At 42.9% G+C, this 23,411-nt stretch overlaps 1 protein-coding gene across 1 annotated transcript in view; it reads right to left on the reverse strand.

The window, feature by feature from the left end:
* The window catches only part of LOC119740867, a 191,326-nt gene that overhangs the window by 3,678 nt on the left and 164,237 nt on the right, over positions 1-23,411 (reverse strand). The window contains exons 128-152 of the mRNA XM_038216324.1: positions 23,074-23,340; positions 22,068-22,346; positions 20,546-20,809; positions 18,429-18,689; positions 18,207-18,294; positions 17,784-17,962; positions 16,640-16,927; positions 15,500-15,781; positions 13,724-13,873; positions 13,007-13,135; positions 12,291-12,443; positions 11,623-11,769; positions 10,642-10,950; positions 9,761-10,030; positions 8,663-8,793; positions 7,451-7,631; positions 5,934-6,086; positions 4,770-5,019; positions 3,942-4,012; positions 3,691-3,784; positions 3,257-3,403; positions 2,471-2,552; positions 1,856-1,946; positions 1,014-1,084; positions 43-177 (exon numbers count right to left, since the gene is read on the reverse strand). Coding sequence (XP_038072252.1) covers positions 43-177; positions 1,014-1,084; positions 1,856-1,946; positions 2,471-2,552; positions 3,257-3,403; positions 3,691-3,784; positions 3,942-4,012; positions 4,770-5,019; positions 5,934-6,086; positions 7,451-7,631; positions 8,663-8,793; positions 9,761-10,030; positions 10,642-10,950; positions 11,623-11,769; positions 12,291-12,443; positions 13,007-13,135; positions 13,724-13,873; positions 15,500-15,781; positions 16,640-16,927; positions 17,784-17,962; positions 18,207-18,294; positions 18,429-18,689; positions 20,546-20,809; positions 22,068-22,346; positions 23,074-23,340 — 4,472 coding nt within the window. The remainder of the gene's footprint in view (positions 1-42; positions 178-1,013; positions 1,085-1,855; positions 1,947-2,470; positions 2,553-3,256; positions 3,404-3,690; positions 3,785-3,941; positions 4,013-4,769; positions 5,020-5,933; positions 6,087-7,450; positions 7,632-8,662; positions 8,794-9,760; positions 10,031-10,641; positions 10,951-11,622; positions 11,770-12,290; positions 12,444-13,006; positions 13,136-13,723; positions 13,874-15,499; positions 15,782-16,639; positions 16,928-17,783; positions 17,963-18,206; positions 18,295-18,428; positions 18,690-20,545; positions 20,810-22,067; positions 22,347-23,073; positions 23,341-23,411) is intronic.

Raw genomic sequence — 23,411 nt, forward strand, 5'->3', positions numbered from 1 at the left:
TTGTTGTTGTTACATTTAAAAAAAATTTTCTCGATGTCTTACCCTGGCGTTCTCCACCAGATTGGTTACCATGACGACAGCCGTGGTCTTCTGTTCCCACACCATCAGCCAGAAGTCGTTGACGGTGTTAGGCAGCGGGCCCTGAGTGGCGATGTACTCCTTGTCTTTGTTCAATCCCTGCAACAAGCAATGTAGAACATAATGAAAAGTTTGGGGCCCAAACGCGCAAAAGATCAATGTGTGTGAGACAGCTCCACAGCTTGCCCAAGTGACCTTGCGATTTGCATAGCACATGCAACACGCTGGCCACGTGCACTCACACAAGTGACCCCTGCAAGAAATCCAGTCATTGGGGGAAACCTTGACGAAAAAATGATCAGTGGTTTCTTAACCAATGAAATCGAGTCTTATATGAATGGAAAGAGAACTTCATCCTCTTTACAAAACCGCTACCCCCAGTGAGCTCTTACATTGGGTTCTTCAGATATGTTGAGATAAACAACCAAAGGTCTGTCACAAATGGTCATTTTTTGTTCCGCTCCATAGGCAATTGCCTCATACCCCACATTTTCAATACATTTTCATAATTTTCATAATCTGCAACCTCCAGGTTTGTGTGACCGTCCGTTCTGAAGATACAAGGAATTTAGTGTAAAAATCTTTGTGGTCATTTCCCCACGTTAAAGCTTGCGTGGACATTTCTGATTGAGCAGATGTGCGCTACTTTTCATTTTGTATAGACAATTGTTATCAAAGCAAAGGTCAGGGGTCATCGCTCTTTGTCATCGAAGGGCACTTATGCATGCAGTACACACTGAGTCTCTTCGAATGGACGAGGAACAAGGAAGTCTTTTTGTCAATTCTAAACTTTCATTTTTCAAGTATTTGAGACTACCCAAAGCTAACGTATCAAGAATATTTGAAGACTTTATCTCCAAAACGTGATATGAATGGAAAAAAGCGAAAATGTACTTGGGTCTTTAGGGGTAAACTTCCGAAACTAATGAACTTACACTCAGGAAGCTGGCATTGATGTAGTCGGAACCATCCATGGAATCCATCAGAACAACGCGAGCTTTGTCATCTGAAAAAAAAATGGCAATTTAGTCAATATTTAGTCATCTGCTACTTCAGCATGAGTTGCATTCTTGTAGACATCCACCATAAAGCTTGCAGGTTGCATAGTTCCCCAAAACATGATAGTAAGCCTACTCTAAGTGAGGCAGTGTTTGGGTAGCAACTTTTCTTTTTTAATATCCACAATCTCTCGTTGTGTCCAAGAAGAGACAACATTACATTCCTCTCTTGATGAAAACAGTAATGACTTGTTTGTCTGAACTGACACCCTCTAATTAGACTGACTTCATACTTAGTTCGAAAACAAATGTACAAGGTGTCTGATTGAGCTAAATTTAAGCATAAATTGATGGATTTGAGCAGTGGCGTCGCCAAGGGGGGGCCAGGGGGGGCACGTGCCCCCCCTGGAAAACCTAGTGCCCCCCCGAGTGCCCCCCCCCCATCAAATGCTGGTGCCCCCCTATCCTCTGCAAAATTCTGCGCGTTGTTAAAATCATTACCTCAAAAATAGCAATTTCTTGAGATATCTTCAGATCGAATTTAGCATCAAATGTAGCACCATTTTGCATCTAGCCCCTCCTCCGTATGCGAAAATTTTCCAAAGGGGAGGGGGGCAACCCCTCCCCTTAGACCCCTCCCCCAGGACGGCGATCCGTATCCACCTAAGTGCCCCCCATCAAATGCTGGTGCCCCCCCTGTGCCCCCCCCCCCCCCAGACTGAAAAGTCTGGTGACGCCACTGGATTTGAGGCCCACTTTGCCAAGACATTGTTACATACTTGGCAGGATGTTGCGGTAGCGGTTCTTGGCCATGTTCTCGGGGAACTTGGATATCTTGCGGCTCTCGTTGGCTCCCTTGTTCTGCAGAGACTGTGGAAGAAAATAGGGCAAGTAGAGGAATATTAGAGATCAGAGAAAGAAGCAAAGTAGACAATAAATGATAATCAGTCCAGCCAAATTACAATCTCCATAAAGACAACCATTTCTTAACTTAGTTTTAACAAACCAAAACACGTGCCTTGAATACCACTTAAGAAAGAGGACAAACCCTTACCCAAAGCAAATGGTAGATAACAATTTCTTTTCTGTTGACCAAGACCAACCTATGCTTACCAATGTGGCAAATATATAAAATATATATATAATAAATATATGAAAATATCTAAACAACCTAACCCAATACCGATAAAGCATCATAAATTCAAAACAAAATCTTTCAGCTGAAAGGATTCATGAACAGCAGAAATATGCCCCTACAAAAAGTGAAGTCAGTTTATGACATCTATTCTGATTAAAATTGTCCCTAAAAACAAAAGATACAATTAGTTGTCTACAATATCCACTCAGTAAATTATTGAACTGCAAAGCATTGGAAACACTTCAATAAAACTTACCTCGTACTCCTGACTGAACAGTTTGTTGTTGTTGGCCGACAAGTGGGCAACATGCTGAGCAAAGCGGTTCACTGGAATAGGCCTGCCATTTATTAAAAAAAGGAGAACACAATTTTCATAAATTACGTTAATTTTACAGGATTCAAACTTTTCAACTTGGGAGGAGAATTTGAAAATGCATGAAAGAAACTAGAGTGTCCTGCTATAGAGGATACTGGATAATTCTGGTGTGCTGGATCGAAAACCTACATTCGTTGGTTCGAATCCAGTCCGAGGATCATGTGGTTTTCTGTCCCTAATAGCTGGACACTTTGGTGCAATTTGCTTCTCTCTTCCATATGATGGTTCGATCCCAGCCAGGGGATACATTCAGCTCGTGTCCCTTAGATAGATCCTTTGCCACAACTACTTCTCTTCACCATTTGCAAGGTTCGAACCCAGGCGGTGGTTTATGGCACTTCTGTCTCGAATCTGAACACATTGCTGTAATTGTTTCTCTACATGATATGTATGCTCAAAAGCAAGTCAGGGGTTCATGTCCCTCAGCATTCAGACTTTGCTGCAATGACATCTCTCTCCTATATGTGGGTTCCAATCCCCACAATGTCACTATTATTTTTGTTCACTTCAAATACAGAGAGCACAAAATGATTTCCATTCTACATACAGTTCCCATTTAGGGTCATCTACCATCAGATCCCCTTCCATTTCAAAGACGACAGACTCCGCCCCTAGTTTTTCCCCCTCCTACAGTGCATGGGTTTTTGGCTTTCTCCGCCTACTAACCTGCTAGTAGTACTCTGCATGACAATACTTGACTCGTATGGATTCTCCTTAGCTGCCGGGGGTGGTCTGGGTGGTCTCGGTGGCTGATGCACGGGTACAAGGACATCCTTGTCTTCATACATGGAACTGTGCGAAGGATCGCCACAGCTGGAAAAAGACAGAAAATGAACAAAATTGGGAAATTTGGACAGAGATCGTGGTAAAAAAAATTTCTGTGCCTTATGATCAAATATTTTTGCTAATATATCAAGGAAACTGTGCTTACCCCATAAGCGCAGAATTAGTTAAAGTATTTAGTTGTACTGCATAGAAATAGAATCAGTAGAATTCTGTCAATAGATCAAATCACATAATTTTCATATTTCAGATGATAAATTTTTGTTAAAAAAAAGAAAAAAATATCTAAATACAAAAACACAATAAGAGTTATTTACCATCCTCTCCACACGCAGCAGAAGATGATGAGGACGAGAATGATGATGATTACCACGGCAACCAGGGGGTAGATAAACCACATCACATCAAAGCCTGCAATCAGACAAAAGAGATCGTACATTTTAAGTTTTTTCCCAATGAAATACCCCAGTTAACATTTCTCTCAATGCCTCTAGATACTCTTGCACTCTGCCAGTTGTCTGAAAAGGTCAGGCTAACATTAGTATTTGTTTTTCATTATAAAACGTACCGGTAGATATTGGATCAGACCACAGGGTATCGGTGTAAGTCCCGTCAGCACCGTAGGCACGCACAGCAAACCTGCCAAAAAAAAAGACCAATAGTTGGGGAATATATGAGTTTCTTTTTCACAAATGCCACGAGAAATGTTGCTGTAACAATAGTTGAAGCAATTTCAAAACTTAACGAAACTCTTGATCATACTTTTAAAGACTTTGCAAAAGGGAACAGCAAACTTGTAAGGAACGGTAAAAATATATTGCATAATACATTATGTTTGTTGTGGAATATGCGGAAGTGGGCTTTTCATGCATAAAACAAGACTCAAGAGAGTTTGTCTTTTGACATGTTTACTTTTGCGCAGAGAAAATTAACTTGGACTTGTATTTGCAGGACTTTCCACAATGCAACCAAGTTGGAAAACTATTTCTTCACTTGGCACTCTTTGATTTTTGTGGGTTTTGTTTTTTGTTTATTTTGTTTGAAGCAACAAAATTGCTCAAAATCTTAAGAGTGCATAACAGCTAACTTGTTGAAGTTTCAGCTCAGTGGATACCAAACATTTTTAGAAAACAGAGAAAACGTATGCACAATTTTGGGGATCTTGTAACTGGATTCCGTTGCTAACTCACAAAAACTGTACACTTTCTTAAACAATCTTGAATTATTGTTTTCGTCCGAATGATAAACATTTCAGGCGGAATAATTTCACAGGGTATTTGCTATTTGGTACCAGTCCTATATTCTACTTTGAGCGAGGATTTTCTCGTTCAATTGGTACATTTATGGGTAATTAAAAAATGTTTCTAAGTGTGTTTAACAAGTCTGTTATTCTTACGCATATGTAGAGTATGGTTTGAGGGGTCCATTGCAGTAGACGTTCGCTGAGGCATCACAGTTCCCGTCATTACCCACGATAAAGTCCATGAATACGGCAGTGGCCTGTCGTCGCTTACGGCCGGACACATTGATGAAGGGATTGTAGGACTCTTGGGATGCCCGGTAGGGTAGCCAGCGGGTCAGGCTCTGGACCGAGGCCCAGGTACGCTCTGGAGGTTGAGTGTCCGTGATGGTGCCCGTAACGCTGGCTACAAGTGAAATCAAAGATCATTGTCAGTATTTTCTACAAAGTGCTCCACACTTTCCACGTTGTGATCCTTAATGTGGAAATTAGTCTTTATTAGATGTGTGAGTGTGAAAAAAGAAACAATTCAATTCGGGACAAAAATGAAGTGACGGTACAAGTTCTTTGTGTAGTTCTAAAATTGATGATGTATGAACCCACAAAACAAAGAAATTGAACGGAACAGCATTTGAACCTGCAATACCCGGAACACAGAGCCGGTGCTCTACCAACTGAGCTATCCAGCCACATGTTGGGGGTTTCCACAGTTGTCAATGTCTTCAAATCCAATCCTGGCCAGCTTGGATTGGATTGTTTTTGTTAAGTTTTGTTTACTTTTGTGGATTGCTTGTTGTACCTTGTAATTTGGCCGAATAAATAATACTAATAATAATAAATCAATGTGAATCACCAGTCAAATAACATGTGCTATGTTTATGAGATTTTGGTGGCGGTTTTGACAATGTTGAGATCCTTTGGTGTTTATTTTGTCCTCAAAATAATTCAGTTATTTGCAAACATCATTCATTTTGTTATGATTTCAATGATTCTAAAATATTCAGTCTTGACTTCTGGCAGCCCCCTTGGATTTCTTGACAATGAACCAATTTCTTTCATTTATTAGAACACTAATTTTTTTTTGAAAGCGGCACCCATCCCTACATTTGTGTGTAATAGTTCTTTGCTTTACCCCTTAGGCTCCAGCATTCTCCTATTTCTAGGGCACTTTTGGGGGTTCAGCCGACGGCCTATCACGGCTCAAGTACTGCAAGATGACCAATGACCAAGGCATGCCTTTGTCACCGTTAACTTGAACAGCTTGAGATTTGACTTAAACAGCTTGGAACTTCAATAACCAAAGGATCCGAGTTTCCATACCTCCACTGGTTAGTTCAGCTACCAGGACGGCGTACTCTAAGATGGGCCCGTACTCCTGACTGAACATCTGGTTGGATAGTGAGATGCTGACGGTTCGGCCGGTTGCCGAGCCATTGCCTGAGATGCCAATCTTGTGCTCTGTTGCTGGGGGCGCTGTATTTCAACAAAGAAACAAAAGGTTCCAATGTCGTTTCCGGTAGTAACAAATCATTTTGTAAAATGCAAAATCAACTTTTGAAAGTCAAACAGTCATTGAAGAGGTCTGTTTTAATTGCTCCCAAAACATCTCTTGCATCAACTACTTAGAGTGTTTGGTTTAGTTGAACTAGATTGTGACATTATTAAAACTTGCCAATGGACCAAGAAAGTTATTTAGACATTTTTCACTGGGGGTTTCTGAGGAAAAACAATTGAGAATCTAAAAATTGTGGAAGGGAGAATGGACCTATCTGGCACTAAGTGGAGCTTTTCACAGTAACACGATTTTGCCGTCCTTTCAGTGAATTACTGATGGACCACAAGAGGCAGTGAGAAGCCTACAAAACGATTGTCCAGACATTTTCTTGATATGGTAAATTTGAAAAGATAGAAAAGAAGATAGAGACTAATTCAGCGACCTAAATGAGAAGCCATTTTTGCTGGGCAACCAGACTCGCACTTATATACTACACATGCATTCCAGGCTCCTCAGGCAAAAAAAGTCTTCGGTTTTTGGTCTGCGCACCCATCGCCCTGGCCATGTGTGTCGGCAAAATAAAAAAAGAAATTTCAATGTAAGATGGTGTCTCATAACCTCCAAACTCACCGGTTTCACTAATATCCTGCTGCCGCACAATTTTTACGTGTTTTTAGATGGGGTTATGAGCGAGTATAAGCTTTGTGTGGCCTCTCTGGGCTGCCAGACTGAGGGAGCGATGGTCATGTATCAGGAACCTGTAAACTTTTTTGAATCAGCGCAATATGTAAGGGAGCAGACTAATGACCAGCCTGGCATCTTATGCACGATGTTGATGTCGCCGTATGGTCTAACATTGCTACCGTTTTCTCTGATTTTTTTCTCTTGACTATCTAAATTTCCTGAAGAATGTTCGTGTCAGTCGAGATTGTAAGTGGCTGCAGAATTCTCAAGCATTATGGCCTTAATACTGAGGTCAAGGGGATTGAAGCAACATTAGTCAACATTTGAGGAAAAACAAAGTGGGGGGGGGGGGAACCAAAAAGCCCGCGTCGCCAAACCACTTTTGGGGCAAGCTCCGTAACAGAAACTGGAGACTTTTTTTTTTTTAGCCTCAGACCAATAGGGCTACCAAGATGTGTGAGGGCCTTGTCTTTAAGAATGCATTCGGCACAAGCATGGTTCAACCTAAAAAAACGGCTCCTAATTTTGGTCGCCGAATTAGTCTACCAAAAAATCAGTCACTACGTGGCACTGTTCAGTCTCTTTGCTGACGGTAACACAACTTTGGTGAGAAGAAAAAAGGGAGACGTCACACTTTCCAGCTCTGATATCGACTTACCAGTTTCAGGGAAGTCCAAGGTCTCTTGGTACACTACCACCTCGCTGGTCCCGACGTTGTTGTTGACGGCGATGCTGAACGTATACCTGTAGCCGACATTCAGTCCAGTCAGATTGTAGGCCTGAAGCTCGTTCAGGTCGCTAGAGGCGGACAGGATGATGCTACGGGATGAACTACCACTCTGAAACACGACCGGAATCACAAGGGTTAAACATTTCAATTTTTATACCGCTCTCTGGCGCTTCTGGACCTCTGATTTATTTTAGAATGTGAGATACATGTGAGATCAAATTTTGGTGCATTTTTTTATTAAATTGCTATTTTTCTAGCTTTAGAACGAGAAATTCAACCAAAAAAAAGCAAAACCATGTTTAAAAAGGGAAACATAAATTTATATATGTTGACTGATTCACAGATTTACAGAAAATAATTCAGTGGGTATTTTTGTGAACTGCACAAAAACAACCCACCAAAAAGCTTGTTTTTGGTGGTTGCAGAAGTCCAATATTTAAAACAAAAAGTGTTTTTCCCCCAACGGCCGTATCCTCTCTGAGTGATCCCCGTTTGCTATTTCCCAGGTTTGCAGCATGACTAATGTTGCTAGCATCGTGACTTTGGGCAGGATCCCTGGCTGCATGGCATGAATAAGTTTATAGCTTCTGACTAGCGCCCCTTGAACAAAGACATTGACAAAATGTGAAACCACTAACAAAGGGCTAGGTAGCTTAGTTGGTAGAGCACCGGAACGGCAATCTGGAGGTCGCGGGTTCAAACCCCGTTCCAGTCAATTTCTTTGTTTCAATTTAAAATTGATATAAAAAAAAAGCAGGAGAAAAAATGTGATTTTTTTTTTACAGAGCACACGGAGGGCAACATTACCCATTAGCACTTGTATGGAGTACTGAATTGTGACGTCATTTAGAACCAGAAAGTGTAGTGCAAACGACTGGAGTACGCACATGTGTTGGCGCACGCTGCATCGCGCACGCTGATGTCTTTCACGCATTTGTGCGCGTGACGTATTCACTTCGATACTCCATTACATTGTACTACACTGTATTCCTTCGTGAATCCACAGAACCATAGCGTGCCGGGGAGGTTTTGGGCAGTATAAGGAGTAGCAGGCAAGGGGGTTAGCGGACGGAGCAGGCAATACTAGGCTACTCCACAGACAGAGAAAGGAATCAATCAATTCAACGTAACCGGACTTACGTTCGACATGCCAGTGACGGTCAGATTATACGAGACCAGAATGCCGTGAGGGAAGGTCGGCGGATACCAGGTAGCGTAACCCGTCCTTGGACTGGTCTTGAAGACGGCAAAGTCTCGCGGTGGACCAGGATCTGTGTGAGAGGACAATTAATGGATGGTTACTTGCCTGATGTTAGTGTGTACAGGGGTCAACTCCAGCTACGCTATCCATGCATGCCTTATCATTGGAAATAAGTCTGGTCACTTATTACTTGACAGCAGTTTTAGAACTGCAGGTAGGCAGGGAACCAAGCTTGCCAGCGTTTGTTTTTGTTACTCACAGGAGCTAATGAGAGGGAAGTTTTCATACTTACAAAATTACAGATAATAATTATAATAATAACAATCATAATAGGCCGATATATGTTATAGGTACTCAAAGTTGATCCTGTACAAATGTGAGTACAAGTGGGTAGGCCTACACCGCGTTATAAGGGTTTTTATCGGCAAATTAGGGCTGAGTTATGGGGACTTTCTCCAGTCCCCACAGCGTTTTCAGTCCCCACAAATACCTCGTACAGACAAGTGTATGTCCCCACATTACTACGGAAGAAGAATTTGTGTGTGTGCAAAAAGATTAGGCAGTTATGACGAACCAAAGTTGTGAGATTTGCAACCGCTTGTTTTTTGTTTTTCTTAACCAAGAAGCTTTTGCCAAGAAGCTTTCAGGCGAAATAAATATTTTGGAAACCTTGGCTTTACTCCAGCTTTGGCACTGTCTCTGGTTTCTGGATAATTTGAGAACCTTTAATACAAAAACAAAATGGAAATACTCAAAACTCTTGCCATATGTCATTGGACTTAGTTTTGCTGAAGCAGAAGATGGACCAATATCGAGCCGGAATCTCCAAGTTAGAAGTCTCAAAATCTCCAGAAGCCAAGGCTGGCAACACAGCCGAAGTTTCAAAAACGTCAATACTTTATGCATAGCCGCGTCCAAATAACTTGGCTACGGCTTGTAATTACACATGCATTTATGGCTAGTGGCTGCAGCCGCTTCCCATAGACTCATGTGTTACTGAAAGCCATGTAGTTAATGTAAATTAAACCATGTCTTACCAGTGGCTAAGGTTCTGAACCGCCGGCTGACTGGGACACTGTCCTGCCCATCTCTGACCGTGGTGACAGATACCTCATAATTCTCGTAGGGTATGAGGTTGCTGAGCGTGTGCGTGGGTGCCGTCACAACGAACGTGGCCACCTGGGAGGAGCCAGGCAGCTGCCAGACTACTCGGAAGGTGTCATCATCGACGGAACCGGCGTCCCATTGGATGGTGAGGGAATTCGGTGTTGTGTCACTCTCACGCAGGTTGCTTGGGGGAGTCGGCCCTGAAATGAGATAGTCACTGGTTAGACACATGGGCTCGGCATACAAGGACCCCCCCCCCCCAATGGTTTCACAACATTGTTGGTTTTGCTTAAGCAAGCTTGATGCCAGTGTTGTAGTTGAGTCCATCACATGTCCGTCATGAGTAAATCACAAGGCAATTAACAAGTCTGGTCACCGTATCAGAAGATGAACAATAACCAAAGAACCCTGTTTTTCAGTTCGTTCAAATAGCTTGTGGCTTGTCTGTGGACCATGGGGGAGTGTGGCCTAGAGGTTAGGGTTCGTAACTCATGATCACAGGGTCAGGGGCTGGCCATATATTGTGTCCTTGAGCAAGCCCCTTCACCCCCACTTGCCTCTCTCCACCCGGGAGTGTAAAAGTAGGTACAGGCATTGGCTAGGGAGTAACCTGGGATGGACTGGGGAATAGAAAATTCTCAGTCATTTCATGCCAAGGAAACCGGAGATAAACGCCGGGCCTGATGGGCCATATCAGCTCCTGACAAACTTTACTACTTTATGTGTCTTCGGACTGGAAGACTTTTGACTGATTTGTGAGAGGACTGCGCATGACTTGCTAGCGGACTTGAAACAAACAAACAAGACCTACGTGTCCGATAGGTGCTGGTGGTCAAAGTGCTTTCTCTCTCGGACAGCTCCGGCCCAGTCTGCGTGTTGATGACCTTGCGACTAATGGCCTTGATGGTGAACGTGTAGTCGGTGTTGGGGCTTAGTCCTGTGATTGGCAGCCGAGGGGCGGCGTCACGGGCGATGTTCAAGGGCGGGATAGCCACTGGGTTGCTGGGTACCGGCGTGTAGTCGATGACATACATGGTGACCTCACCAGGCGGTTTGGACCAGACGAGGGTGACGGAATTCGCTCCGATGTCAGGTGGCAAGAAGGACGGCGCTGACGGGTCTGAGAGATGAAAGAAAAAAGACATCAAGTAAAAGTTATGACGAAGAGTTCAGACAGAAGAACAAATTAAGACGTTAATGATCTTAGACTGCATCCCTCATCACCTAATCATTTGAAATTTTAAAAATTTGTATTGGTACCCAGAAATAAATTATAATTAAAATAGGATGGACAAGAAAGACACAATGGTTAAGCGGTTCGGAGAGACAAGCAAAGATGTAAAATGTTGACACCAAGTTGAACAATTGGCTTATACAATTCTGAACACCGTAAAATTATGAACTGTATACAAAACCCCGGTTCCACATAATATTCATAGAGTCAAAACTGTAGATCCCAGCTACCAATATCATATCCAGGCCTTGATCTACAATGTGTCACTTCACGACTGCAGAGTTTTAGGCGGATTGAGGAAAGTTTCATGTTAAAAAAAAATTCTTGGGGTTCAGGTTAACATCACTAACGAGGCTTTGCCTTTTTCTCAGTATTTTACCTTTTAACATGTCGATAAATGTGACCTTTAAACAGCAACTACTTCTCAATGGAACGTCGGATCGAAGTGCACCAAACAGTATTGTAGGGAGAATTTTATTCTCTTTCCTAAAACCCACAAACCCATTTTGACCTCTGCCCAGTTCAAATCTGATCAGTTCTGTCTCTTTGTGTACATACTTGTGACAAACATGGTCTCTGATGGCGCACTGAGGGATTCATCAGGGACCTGCGATGGATTAACAAGGGTCCACACCCTGACGGTGTAGACACGTCCCTGCACCAGGCCTGGCCCTAGGCTCACTGTGGAACTGATGGCCGGGTAGTCTGAGAAAAACAAAAACAAGGTGAAATGTACGATGGAAATTTACCGGTAACACAAAGTCATGCAAAGTTTTAAAAACTCACAAAAAAAACTTTGTTTTGGAAAAGGGATGGCACTATCGCACTCAGTGACACTTCTTCTCTGGTGACTTGTATGGCTTAGTATGGGTTGTAAGCATGACTGAGTCTTTGCCGGTTATGTCCGAGTGAAATGTAGAGTGGGCGGACATAAGAGATTAAGTGACTATGATAGGTTGGGTAATCAAATGTGATTAAAGGTGCGAGCAGAGGATTATGTTTGCAAATCCTCTTGTTAGCAACTTTTGGGGGTAGGGGTTAATGTTTAAATACAGAAAACGATATACTACTCTTTCACTGAAATTTCCTCCCCCCCCAAAAAAAATTTCAAAAACAGAAAACATCATTTTTTAAGAAAAGTAAATTTCATTATTTAAAACACACTTTGTTGCCAAAACAAAGATAAAGCAACTACATTTTACAATGTAGCAAGGTCTGGTTCTCACCTCTAGGGAAGAGCCGCGAGTCGTCGGGGATGAGGTCAACACGGTAGCCTGTGATTGGTTGATTGATGATGGCAGGTGCTTGCCATGTGACCCGAGCGTTGGTCGTACCGACGCCGATCAGAGTGACCTGGACATTGCGCGGTGACAGAGGGCCTGCAGTATGGACCAATCATATTAGTGATTGAAAAAACTGATTACTTACAGACCAATCAGAGAAGTGATTGAAAATGTATTATCAATGGACCAATCATAGTACAGATTAAAAAAATTGATTATCCATGAACCAATCAGAGAAGTGATAAAAACAAAATTGATTATAAATGGACCAATAACAGGAGTGACTGAAAAAAACTGATCATCAATTGACCAATTAGATAAGTCATTGGAAAAAAAGAAGAGAACAGATTTTCAATGGACAAATCAAAGAAGTCGTTAAATAAAACTGATTGTCAATGGATTAATCAGAGTAGTCACTGAATAAAACTGATTATCAAAAAAAGTGATTATTTATAAAGAAAAAAAAATTACAACACAATATGTGTAGATAACATCAGTCAAAGATTCTCAATGCAATAATCTTCAGACACATTTGAGACAGAGAAATAGAAAATCTAACAACATCAATTTATGTTTCAAATGTTATTTCAGAGACATATGAAAACTTTTGGGAGGGAAATATCCGAAAGATCCCAATCTAGCACATTGCAGACTCTTACGTGTAACAACATATAGACTCTCTGGTGCACTGCTTTCCTGATCACTTCTTGTGACGACATCAATAGTGTACAGCTCACCAGGCTCCAGGCCAGAAAACGTTGTCGCTTGCAGAGCCCCACTGCCTGCAGCTGTACAAGATAAAAACAAACACAAATCCAGAAATTGAGTACGTGTTCTACATAACCCCCGAGGACCGACACACAAAGGGAGAACAACAGATTCTTTTAGTCCTCGGGCGTTGGGTCTTTTGTTGGAAACGGTCCTCTGTGGTAGGTTTGTCTATGGGAGAGTGTTATATTACAGAACAAAGAGAAACACAAAGCATTGTCCTCGGGAGTATAGTAAAACATGACTATGTGTCTCTACTCAAGGCACAAAAGTTGTTCTTTGTAAGTGAATAGAAAAATAGCACATGCCAAGCCTAGCAGAGCTGGTCCCTGAGTACACAATTCTATTCAATGGATTCCGAATGGACTCCGCATGTGACATACACAATGGGCTGAAATTAGTGTTACGGGTAGTCCTATACGACAGCACTGCCCGGCTTACAGGTGACAATAAGTCAGTGAGTATTACACTATTTTGTGACAAGAAATCTCTTTGGTGAGGTTGTGGGGTTGTGGAAAGAAACGGGGGCGGGGGGGGGGGGGGGGGGGGGTGGTGGTTGCTGGCAACGTTACTATGTTCAGGGGGTTGCATTTGGCCTTCACACTTACTGACTCTTTGCTGTATGGGCGGGCCATTACTACTCCCTGGGGTCAGGGTCACGTCATAGCCATCCTTGATACCGACCGGGCTGCTCCAAAACAGAGTCACTGAGGTGGAGGTGGTGTTGAATATATTGACAACAGATACCTTGCTGGGCACTGACAATGAAAAAGAGTACATAACTAGCAATGAGAGTTGATATCCTTTCATATATATTAATTATAATTGCATTGTGACTTATAGTTCTGACACAGACTCCCCCCCCCCAATTTTTTTTTTGATATGGCCAACTTTTGTTAAAAAATATGTGGCTTTGAAGAGAATCCGGCAAAGGTCCTGACTTGATGTTTGTGTCTGTGTGCTCTGACTGTCATCCACAGTCCGCAACGCACTTCAACCATGAAATGGCTGAAAGAGCAGTTTGACTTGAAACTTCAACGAATTCCTCAAGGTGCGATACCAACCCTGATGTTCCAACCCAGAAAGACCAAATTGCACGCAGCTGCATAAGCAGAAAAATGTGTTTATGCTAAGCACAGACACTAGTAGTCCATGAAATATCCGCTTGCACACAAGCGTCTACAATAATTGCGCAGATTCGACAATTCATTATGCAAAACAAGACTGCGTCTTGACCTCCAGATTCTGACCATTCAGCGGGCGCCTTTTAATAGGTCTCCACTAACCTGTTGTTGTATTACAAACAACATGGCAGCCAAATTGACCAATCAACAGCCTAGTCCACATTTCTGATTGAAAGGACCTCACTAAAGCAGAGATGCCACAGGGTCTACTTGAAAAAAACGGAACTGGGTCTGCTTGAAAAAAAACCGGAACAGCTGCTTGAAAAAAATGGACCTTTTTTATGTGTGAAAAAGCCACTCCGTGTCCTACACAAAGTCCTCGTTGTCATCTTTTTCTTGTAGCCAAGCCAAGTTCTGTTTATTTTTCAATTTTGCTTCTATGGCCTTTAAGCTGTTAATTCGTTCAATCACTTTGACTTTTTCCATATTCCTAATATTTATTCTGCCTACCCGAATTTCCAACGTAATATTCAACACGAAACATGCACGATTCCACAACACTGCTGTCGGTGTACAAGATCCTTGCATACGCGATGCGCTCAATGATAACACATGGTTGGTACCCGCATTTTTTGTATTCACATATATCACTGTGATCGGCAACCACCGATAGCTGAAATGATAGACTTGATTTCCAGGCTGAATGCTACGTGTGCTTAGCACACAACACGCCCGCACGCGGTGAAGCACGCGCGAGGCGCCGTTGTACATGTATACTGCATGCAAGTACGTTGGCCGCTTGTATCGCATGCAGGCTCGGCAACAACATACACAAAGACTGTTTTTTAAGACTACTTCAATGAACAACGTTGTGCCATGCATGCGCCTAAATGTACTAAATCGAGGTAAAAATCAACGCATTTCCACAGTTTTTCTTCTCCTTTTCTGGTTAATTTGACGGCCAGAAAAACCGGAATTTTGTGAGATTTTTTGTAAAAACTGGAATTCCGGTTAAAACCGGAAAAGTGGCATCTCTGCTAAAGTCGACTCCGATTGGCTGGCGCGCAGGGGTTGCATATAAATGTGCATGCTGGGATACATCGGACGTTCGTATAGTGTGGCTCTGCACACGTGAATACCTGATTCTCAGACTAAGAAACTGTTTGCTTAATAAAAACAGGTTACCAACCAAAATGTCATACAATGTACACTGCATGTGACTGGTACCCGGCTGAGTTTCTGCTCAGTGGTAAAACTTACACAGTCGTCGCACCGTGACGCTGATGGCATCCGAGGTGATCACACCTCTCAGGGTGGTGCGCAGCGTGATGGTATACTCCTGACCCGGGTCCAGCCCGTACAACGTCAGGGATCGGGTGTAATCTCTGGGGATACTGCGAGGCGACACGATGGTCCCCGGTCGCTGGGTGTAAGGGGTGTAACTGATCTGGTAGTGGTCAAAGCTGCCGCCGGTGAGAGCTTCCCATTGGAGGACCATTTGGGTCTCGGTGTAGGAGGTCACTTGTAGGGTCAGTGGGGTCACTAGGGTTCAAAGGTCATAGAAACATTTACTGTTACATTTTATCCTTTATGTTAACTAGTAACTGAAACGAAGTACTGGACTGCCCAGTTGGTACAGCACCAGTACGGTAATCTAGAGGTCGTGGGTTCAAAGCCCTGCCCTCCAGTATTGTAATTACAAAATGCACCTAGTCAGTTTCTGGCTGCCATACACTAGACACCCGTGCTGTTGGTTTCTGCACAATTACACGAGAATAAGTTACGCATACGATGCACCATAAATATGGGGGAGTGCATGCACGTACGTGTTCCGTACGTGGAATTCCTGTGACTGATCGCGCACAAGGGCATCAATCATTTCTCAAAAGTGGGGGGGGGGGGGGGGGGTCGACATACCTTGATCAGAATAAATGCGAGCACGGAACGCCAAGCCCTATAAATGGCATGGGGTTCAGGGCCCGCTTAAGAGCCCTGAAAAATGTTGGAATCTAGATGTTCTGTGGGGCGATCCAAGGCAATTTCTGACTACTTTAACCAATTTTTTTGGGAGCAAAAGATCACCATGTAAACATCACTTTTCGAGTTTGGAGTAATTGAATCAGCTATTCTGAGCTATAGAATCATATATAGGCTACAATATTTATTCTGGTACGGAAAAAGTGGGGGGAGGGGGGGGGGACAAACGATATGACGCCCATAGCCGCACAGCACTAAGAGCATTGAGCCTATATTATTTTTTAATGATTCTAAAGCATACACCAAAGCATGCACAAGATCTAGGTGAGCTATTGACACATGTATATGCAAAAATTAGTTTAATTATTACTTTTATTATTATGCTTGAGGGCTTATAGCCAAAGCAACTCAGTTCATACTCACCGTTCCTGAGAGTTGTAGGCGCGCTTGTTGTCTGCGTCTGACCGACACTGATCCCCGCGATGGCTACCAGCATGAACGTGTACTGCGTATTGGAACGCAGGTTGGTAATGGTTCGTCGCAGCGGCCGCTCGGAGGCCACTATCTCAATGGGCGTGGCTGGCGTGCCGATGGCAGGGTCATAGGTCAACCGATACAGGTGTGCCACGCTAGAGGGCGCCGCTGCCCACTCAACTGTGATGGAGTCCTGCCGAGCGTTGCTGACGCTGAAATCGAGGGGTGTCGTGGGACCTGAAGTAACAAAACGGGAAAACAGAGTTGCAAAACAGTGGCAATGATAATTTGTCATTCTATACATTTATGGTCCCTAGTGTGACATTTTTCTTGTCCCTGTTACTTTTGGACTTTGCAAGATGCCATTCAAGTACATTAAGAATGACTTCAAATGAAATTGTATTTCTTGGGTAGGTAGTTTGCTATTCAAAATCACTCTTGGAGGATGACTGCATTAAGGAGTGCTTCAGAATTATAAAGTCATAGATGTCAGATGTAACAGGGACAGGGAATAAAACGTGGACCCCAAATTTATAAAATATGGCCCGCTTACTGTAGATTGTAACTTGTGATTAATTTCTTCTGTGAATGGGTTTGATTTGATATTTCTATCAAATGAGGCTCTACTTGAAACACATTTGATTTTTTTCTTTACAGATCTGAGCCTCGTGCCCTGCACAAAGTAAACTAGTGACTAAATGTGATTTCAAGAGCCAGATTAGAATTAGAGTGTTAAACAGAAACACTTTTTAAAACATTTCAACAATTAGCAACAATTTCAACAATTAAAAGTGAAAAATTCCATGTGCAAACAGAGACAACAGATTGAAGACACAGATCGTTCGCTGTGAAGTTTGCAGGAATCGATTTTTGCAAATTTCGCAGTATTGCTTGTTCTGACATTGGTTCTCATTCATGCAAAGTATGAATGAGCCTTAACACTGTATTTTAATATTTTCATTTTCATTTTATTTTACCAGGGTATCCCCATCAGCTGAAAAAATTTGAAAAAAAAGAGATGCTTAGATTTTTTTTGCAATGAAGACACCGGTAACATGGTTCCCATCAGATCACATGGCACAACAAAACTTACGTGTTCGCTGGTTCCTAGATTGTTCCCCGTATTCCGTTCCGTCGGGATCCACAGAGAAGATGTACTCCTCCCCAGGGATCAGATTTTGGAATGTGAACACCGGGTTGGGAGTGGTGATGTCGAACATTGGAAAAACTTGCTCGTCTGAGCCGTCCAATCGGGTGCGTCGCAGTTGGTACCTGCAATCAGGCGAAAAAGGTTGGAATGAAAACAGTGCTGTGTTTTCTACACTATGGTACAGTTTTGTTTTGAGTTTGCACTTGTATTGCATTGTATTTATTCCCTGAAGAATGCATGAAACCATACAGTTGTGATGGAATAATTACAACATCTGTGTCGATAAAAGAAACAATTTCACACTCATTTTTTTCTTCCAGGGATAGTTGCATTTTAGTGAGATTTGGAGCGATTCGTTTTACTCACGTGGTAATTGTACTGATTGTGAACCAGTTGATAGTGACGCTCGTTTCATCAAATGACTCGATCCGGAGGTCACCTGGGTCTGCATCAGCTGTCAGGGTAAAGGTCAAAGGGCAAAGGTTACCGGGTTGAAATCTAAGTTGAAATCCATACACTGTAAGTCAATTTCAGCAATGATGAGATATAAAAGGATAACATGCAACACATTATTCCGATGTTGCCTACCGGTATTTCGCTGCAGGTAGACTGGCAGGCTCTCCAACTCGCCAACGTAGGAGTAGAGCTTGATGTAGTAGGTGGTGGCGGCCTCCAGTCCGGTCAATCGCACCTGTCTGGCTATGCCGGTGTCATGGGGGGTAGCCAGGGCACCCTGGGGGACATGACACAGCCGGAATCCTTCAAAGCTCCCGCTGAGCTCATTCCAGGATAAGGTCATGGCGTTTTTGGTCACCTCGGAGGCGATCAGGCCCGTTGGAGTATTGGGTCCTGTGATTTGATTTTTTCAAAAAAAATGTGATGGTCCACTTGCTGAGTACAATTTCAATTACTGGGAATTTATTTTTTGCAGCAGATTGTGCAAGTACACCAGGAGCTAATTCCTTTTATAGTACGGCAGATAGGTGATGGGAATGTTCATTTGATGATAAAAGCATGGCATTTAGCACACATAGTATCTAATGAAAAAAATATTTGGCAATAGGGCCATCGCAGATTTGTCCTTTGCAAAAAATATAGGTAGAATAACAAGCAATGGCAGCCATTTTGACAATTTTGAAAATTGCTTGTTATTCTACCTATAGTTTTTGCAAAGGACAAATCTGCGATGGCCCTATAGCCAAATTTATTTTCTTAAGACATACTCTGACTGTGTGCCAAATGCCATGCTTGTATCATCAAAGTGAATAATCCCCCCCCCCCAAATATTTCCCCTATCTGCCCCACTACATGTGCTAAGAGTAGAGACTAGCTGAATCTTGGCTGGCAACAGATTTTGCCATTAATGGCGTCATATTCCCTAAGTATTTAAGCAAAGGTATTTAATTAGGTTTTGGTAGTGGTCTAAAAACGAATAAGCTTTTGTAACAGTTGAGTAGCATTTTTATTTAAAAAAATACCATTGTGTATTTCCTTAACCAAACACTGGTCGGTGGAAGAAGTAACAGCTGTAACGTTGGAAAAGAAAGGTTTAGTCTTAAAGGGAATATACAACTATAATTTGCTTTTGCTGTTATTTTCAGAAATTGATGGATGTGGGGGGATTTGTAGCAAATATTGTTACAATTAGCTGTTTAAAGTTTTGTCTTCATAGACGATGGACAAACCAAGAAAAAAAAATCATGTTCTTGTAGACTGGTTCCCTGGGAACCAGTCTAGCTGGCTTGTACCTGTTCACAGATGTGCATCAATTGTAGACAAAATGTGGACTAACTAAACTGGAGGCAGTATTTGAAAAAAGCCAGTTTTTCCAACGATGGTCGGCTGACCATCATTTGAAATTGATACCAAAATTCCACCTTTCTTGAAAATGTCAGCACACCTGGTGCCATGATTTCACAAGATGCTTTAAACTGTCATTCACTAACAGCCCAGTAAGGTATTCAATGATGATTTGGTAGTTTTGTTTTTGGACGTTTGCATATGTTGTAAATTGCCTTTAATGTGAGATTTTTTTTTAAAGTAGGGCTCGATCGGAAGAGATAGGTTTGGGTTAGGATCATAGTTGGGAGTAGTCTTGATCCAAGATTGGACTTGGAATTATGTTCCCCGGATCCAGACAGTTTAAATCCTGGTGAGATGCTGGTGAGTTATACGGGTGCAACTGCAAGTCTTCTTGATAATTATAATAAAAACAACAATTTGGGAGGCTTATCCTCCTCTCAGCTGAGCTGAGAAACTGAATTGCGAAGGACGCGGCTACAACGTGGTCCAGCCGCTGGCATGTAAAGGTGTCTCTGGCAGCCAGCCACATCGACCCATATATGACCACAGAGCACAGCCTCAGATCGAAAGTGTTTGATTTTTCTGGAGGGAGGAAAACCGGAGGGCCCGGAGAAAAACCCTTGTGGCACAGGAGAGAACCAACGCACAACTCTACTCACTTTTGGCAAGTATGGTCCGCGGCCGGGATTCGAACCAGGGCAACAGTAGTGAGAGGCGAGCACTTCATGTACAAGCCACCCGTGCCAAACATTTGTATTTTCTTGGACCGACCGTCCCCACTTCAAAGCCAACATGGGGACCATAGAAATAAAAAGGGACGCCCTTAGGGGAACAAACTCCAGACCCAGACTTGAACCAGGACTAAGTCGGAAGGTGTGTGATCAATGTTAGGCTGCATTTACTTGTGGTCTTGAGGAAAACCCTCTGCATTGGATCCGAGCCGCCCTGCTGGGCTAATGTAACCGTGTGCATGGTCCCCGGCTGAAGACCTGTCAATCTGATCCTCCGTGGGTCCGTCTTGGCTATCAGCGTCGTTCCCGGTGTGGTACCCAAGGGTTCGTAGGTCAGGAGGTAGTTGGTAAAGTCACCCGTTCCTGGCTGCCAGGAGATCTCTACCGCGTCGGATAGGAGGTCGATGATGCCCACACCAAGAGGCGTCGGGTCCGCTGTGCAAAGAAAGATAATAAAGTTCACAAACTCTGGTCATGATTTCTTTAATTATTTTCCCACACATAAACCAAACTGGAAGACAATTTGTAATGAAAATTGACGACCCTTTTCTGTGTTCCATAACCTTGTTTTGAAAAAAAAAGGTGATTAGCATCATGAAATGGAGACTGAGAGAAAAGCTAATCTTAAAGAATGTAAGTAAGGTACCTTTGCAAAATAAGTGCATATCACATATGACCACCGAGGAAACACCAGCAAGTCAATGATTAGACATTTTTTGCAAGATGAGGCTTTCTGATAAACTGATGGCTGATATTCCTTTCTCTCCATAGATGCAAGATATCAATAATCTTCTGTCACATTAACAAAAGCATCAGGACGGAAGCAGATGTTCATTTCAAGTCGGAGCAGGAACCTAACCCTCAGCAGTTAACAAAATTTCAAAACGTTCTTGTTATTGACTCACTGATCAAGCCTTTTGACGCCATTACCGCTGCATGCTTATGCTCAGGTGAGTTGCTCCAATGCTATTAAAGATTTAACTGCTTACAGGTAAGGAAAATTGCTTGCAAACACACATGGTACTGTTGTAGTCGAGTGCTCACAAGTCAAGTTCTTACAAACCGAGCGCTCACAAGCCAAGTCCTAACAAATCAAGTCCTCACAAGTCGAGTCATCACAAGTCGAGTTCCAACAAATCAAGTCCTCACAAATCAAGTCCTCACAAGTAAAGTGCTCACAAATCATGCCCCAACAAATCAAGTCCTCACAAGTCAAGTCCTCACAAATCAAGTCCTCACAAGTCAAGTCCTCACAAATCAAGTCCTCACAAATCAAGTCCTCACAAGTAAAGTCCTCACAAATCAAGCCCCAACAAATCAAGCCCCAACAAATCAGCCCCAACAAATCAAGTCCTCACAAATCAAGTCCTCCCAAATTAAGTCCTCACAAGTCAAGTCCTCACAAGTCACAAGTCTGCGCAATTCAAGTCACAAGCCATTCAAAAGCCTCCCTGTGTTATTGTTCACCCCCTGTTTCTTGTGACTGGACTTGTGAAAGGACTAATTGAGGGACTTGTGATGGACGTGTGGTGAACTGACTACAACACTTCTCCGAACGCTCATGAAACTGTGTGCTAATGAAATGTCTTCTCTCGGCTCTCATGAACAAGCCATGCAGCACTTGTTACAGTTTCTGCATAGATTCCATATCTAAATCAATGCAGTACAGTTAGCAAGACACTGAAACACTAACCTGATTGGAACTGAGTGACTGCTTCTGCTGTCATTACTCCGTCAGCATTAGTATGCACCAGGACCACTTCGTACGCCGTACTCGGTTGAAGTTCACGCAGAGGGTACCTGGCGCAGCCGTCGCGGCCACCGCACGTTCTGTCAGTGACCGGTACACCGCCGCCATTCACCGAAGGCTCGCGGATCCAGAGACAGAAATCGCCGTCGTAGGGAGCGAACGAGGCAACCACAGACGTAGCTTTGATGTTGGTTAGAGTTGGACTGAGTGGAGGCGGTAAACCTAGAATTAAACAATTAAAACAAAACATTTAAACAGACTGATGTGGGTTGGTAGGTGGATCAAACTCAAAATCCGGTAGTTAAATTTAGCGGTAAGTCAAGTTTAGCCGGAGTGTGTGTGGGTTTGTTTTTGCATTCAATAGAGGACGTGGAACTATATGGTCCACAATTCCCGAAGGTCCACCACTGACAATTGAAAAGCAATGCCTTGTCCTCGGATATAATGATAAGATACCACCCATGTGTTCTTGACAACGATACTGTGGTCACATCTGAATCTCTTGTCAAGAGCTTTCTTCTTAGTCCGTGACAATAACAACATTGAAATTTGCTGACAATAGACATTGCGATAGCTCTTGAATCCCATTAATTATTCTCCCAAACGAGGAGTCAAATGGGTACCAGTAAGGGCAGACAGGGTACTGTGTTTAATTTGATTTTGTTTTGCCAAAAATGGCAGCAATGACCTGTATACTCCCTAGGGAACTGAGACGTGCTATGAGATGGCCTTCTGAGCCTGACAAACAGAGGTGATACAATGGAGGACGACTGCATTAAGGAGTGCATCAGAATGATCAAATCACAGATATCAGATGTAACTGGACTGAGAAACAAGTGGACCCCAAATTTATACAATGACCCACATGAAAAAAAAACAGGAATAATCTAAAAATCCCAAACTGACTCAAACTTCATACTTAAAAAATCTAACTTCATTTTGTACTTACGAGTGTGGACAGTTGCAACATCTTCAGCCAGTGTCTGGTCCCCTGACTTTGCCCTGATGGTTATGGTGTAATCTGTATCGGGCGTCAGACCCGTGAGGATCAGGAATGGGTCTGAGGTGGTGGACTGGATGGTCGGGTTGGCTGTGTTACCTTCCTGAGGGGTGTACGACACCTCAACGGAGATTGTACCCGGTGGTCGCTCACCCCACGTCAGCTCTATGACGGTGTCTGTCACTGAGCCAGTCAGTAGCTCAAAACCAGCTACGACTGAGGGGAAGTAGAAAATTTAAAAAAAAATTATAAATGTTGTAGTGGGAACTGTGATGTGCTAAGTGTCC

Source organism: Patiria miniata, unplaced genomic scaffold, assembly GCF_015706575.1.
Source record: "Patiria miniata isolate m_02_andy unplaced genomic scaffold, ASM1570657v1 HiC_scaffold_5, whole genome shotgun sequence".
NCBI lineage: Eukaryota > Metazoa > Echinodermata > Asteroidea > Valvatida > Asterinidae > Patiria > Patiria miniata.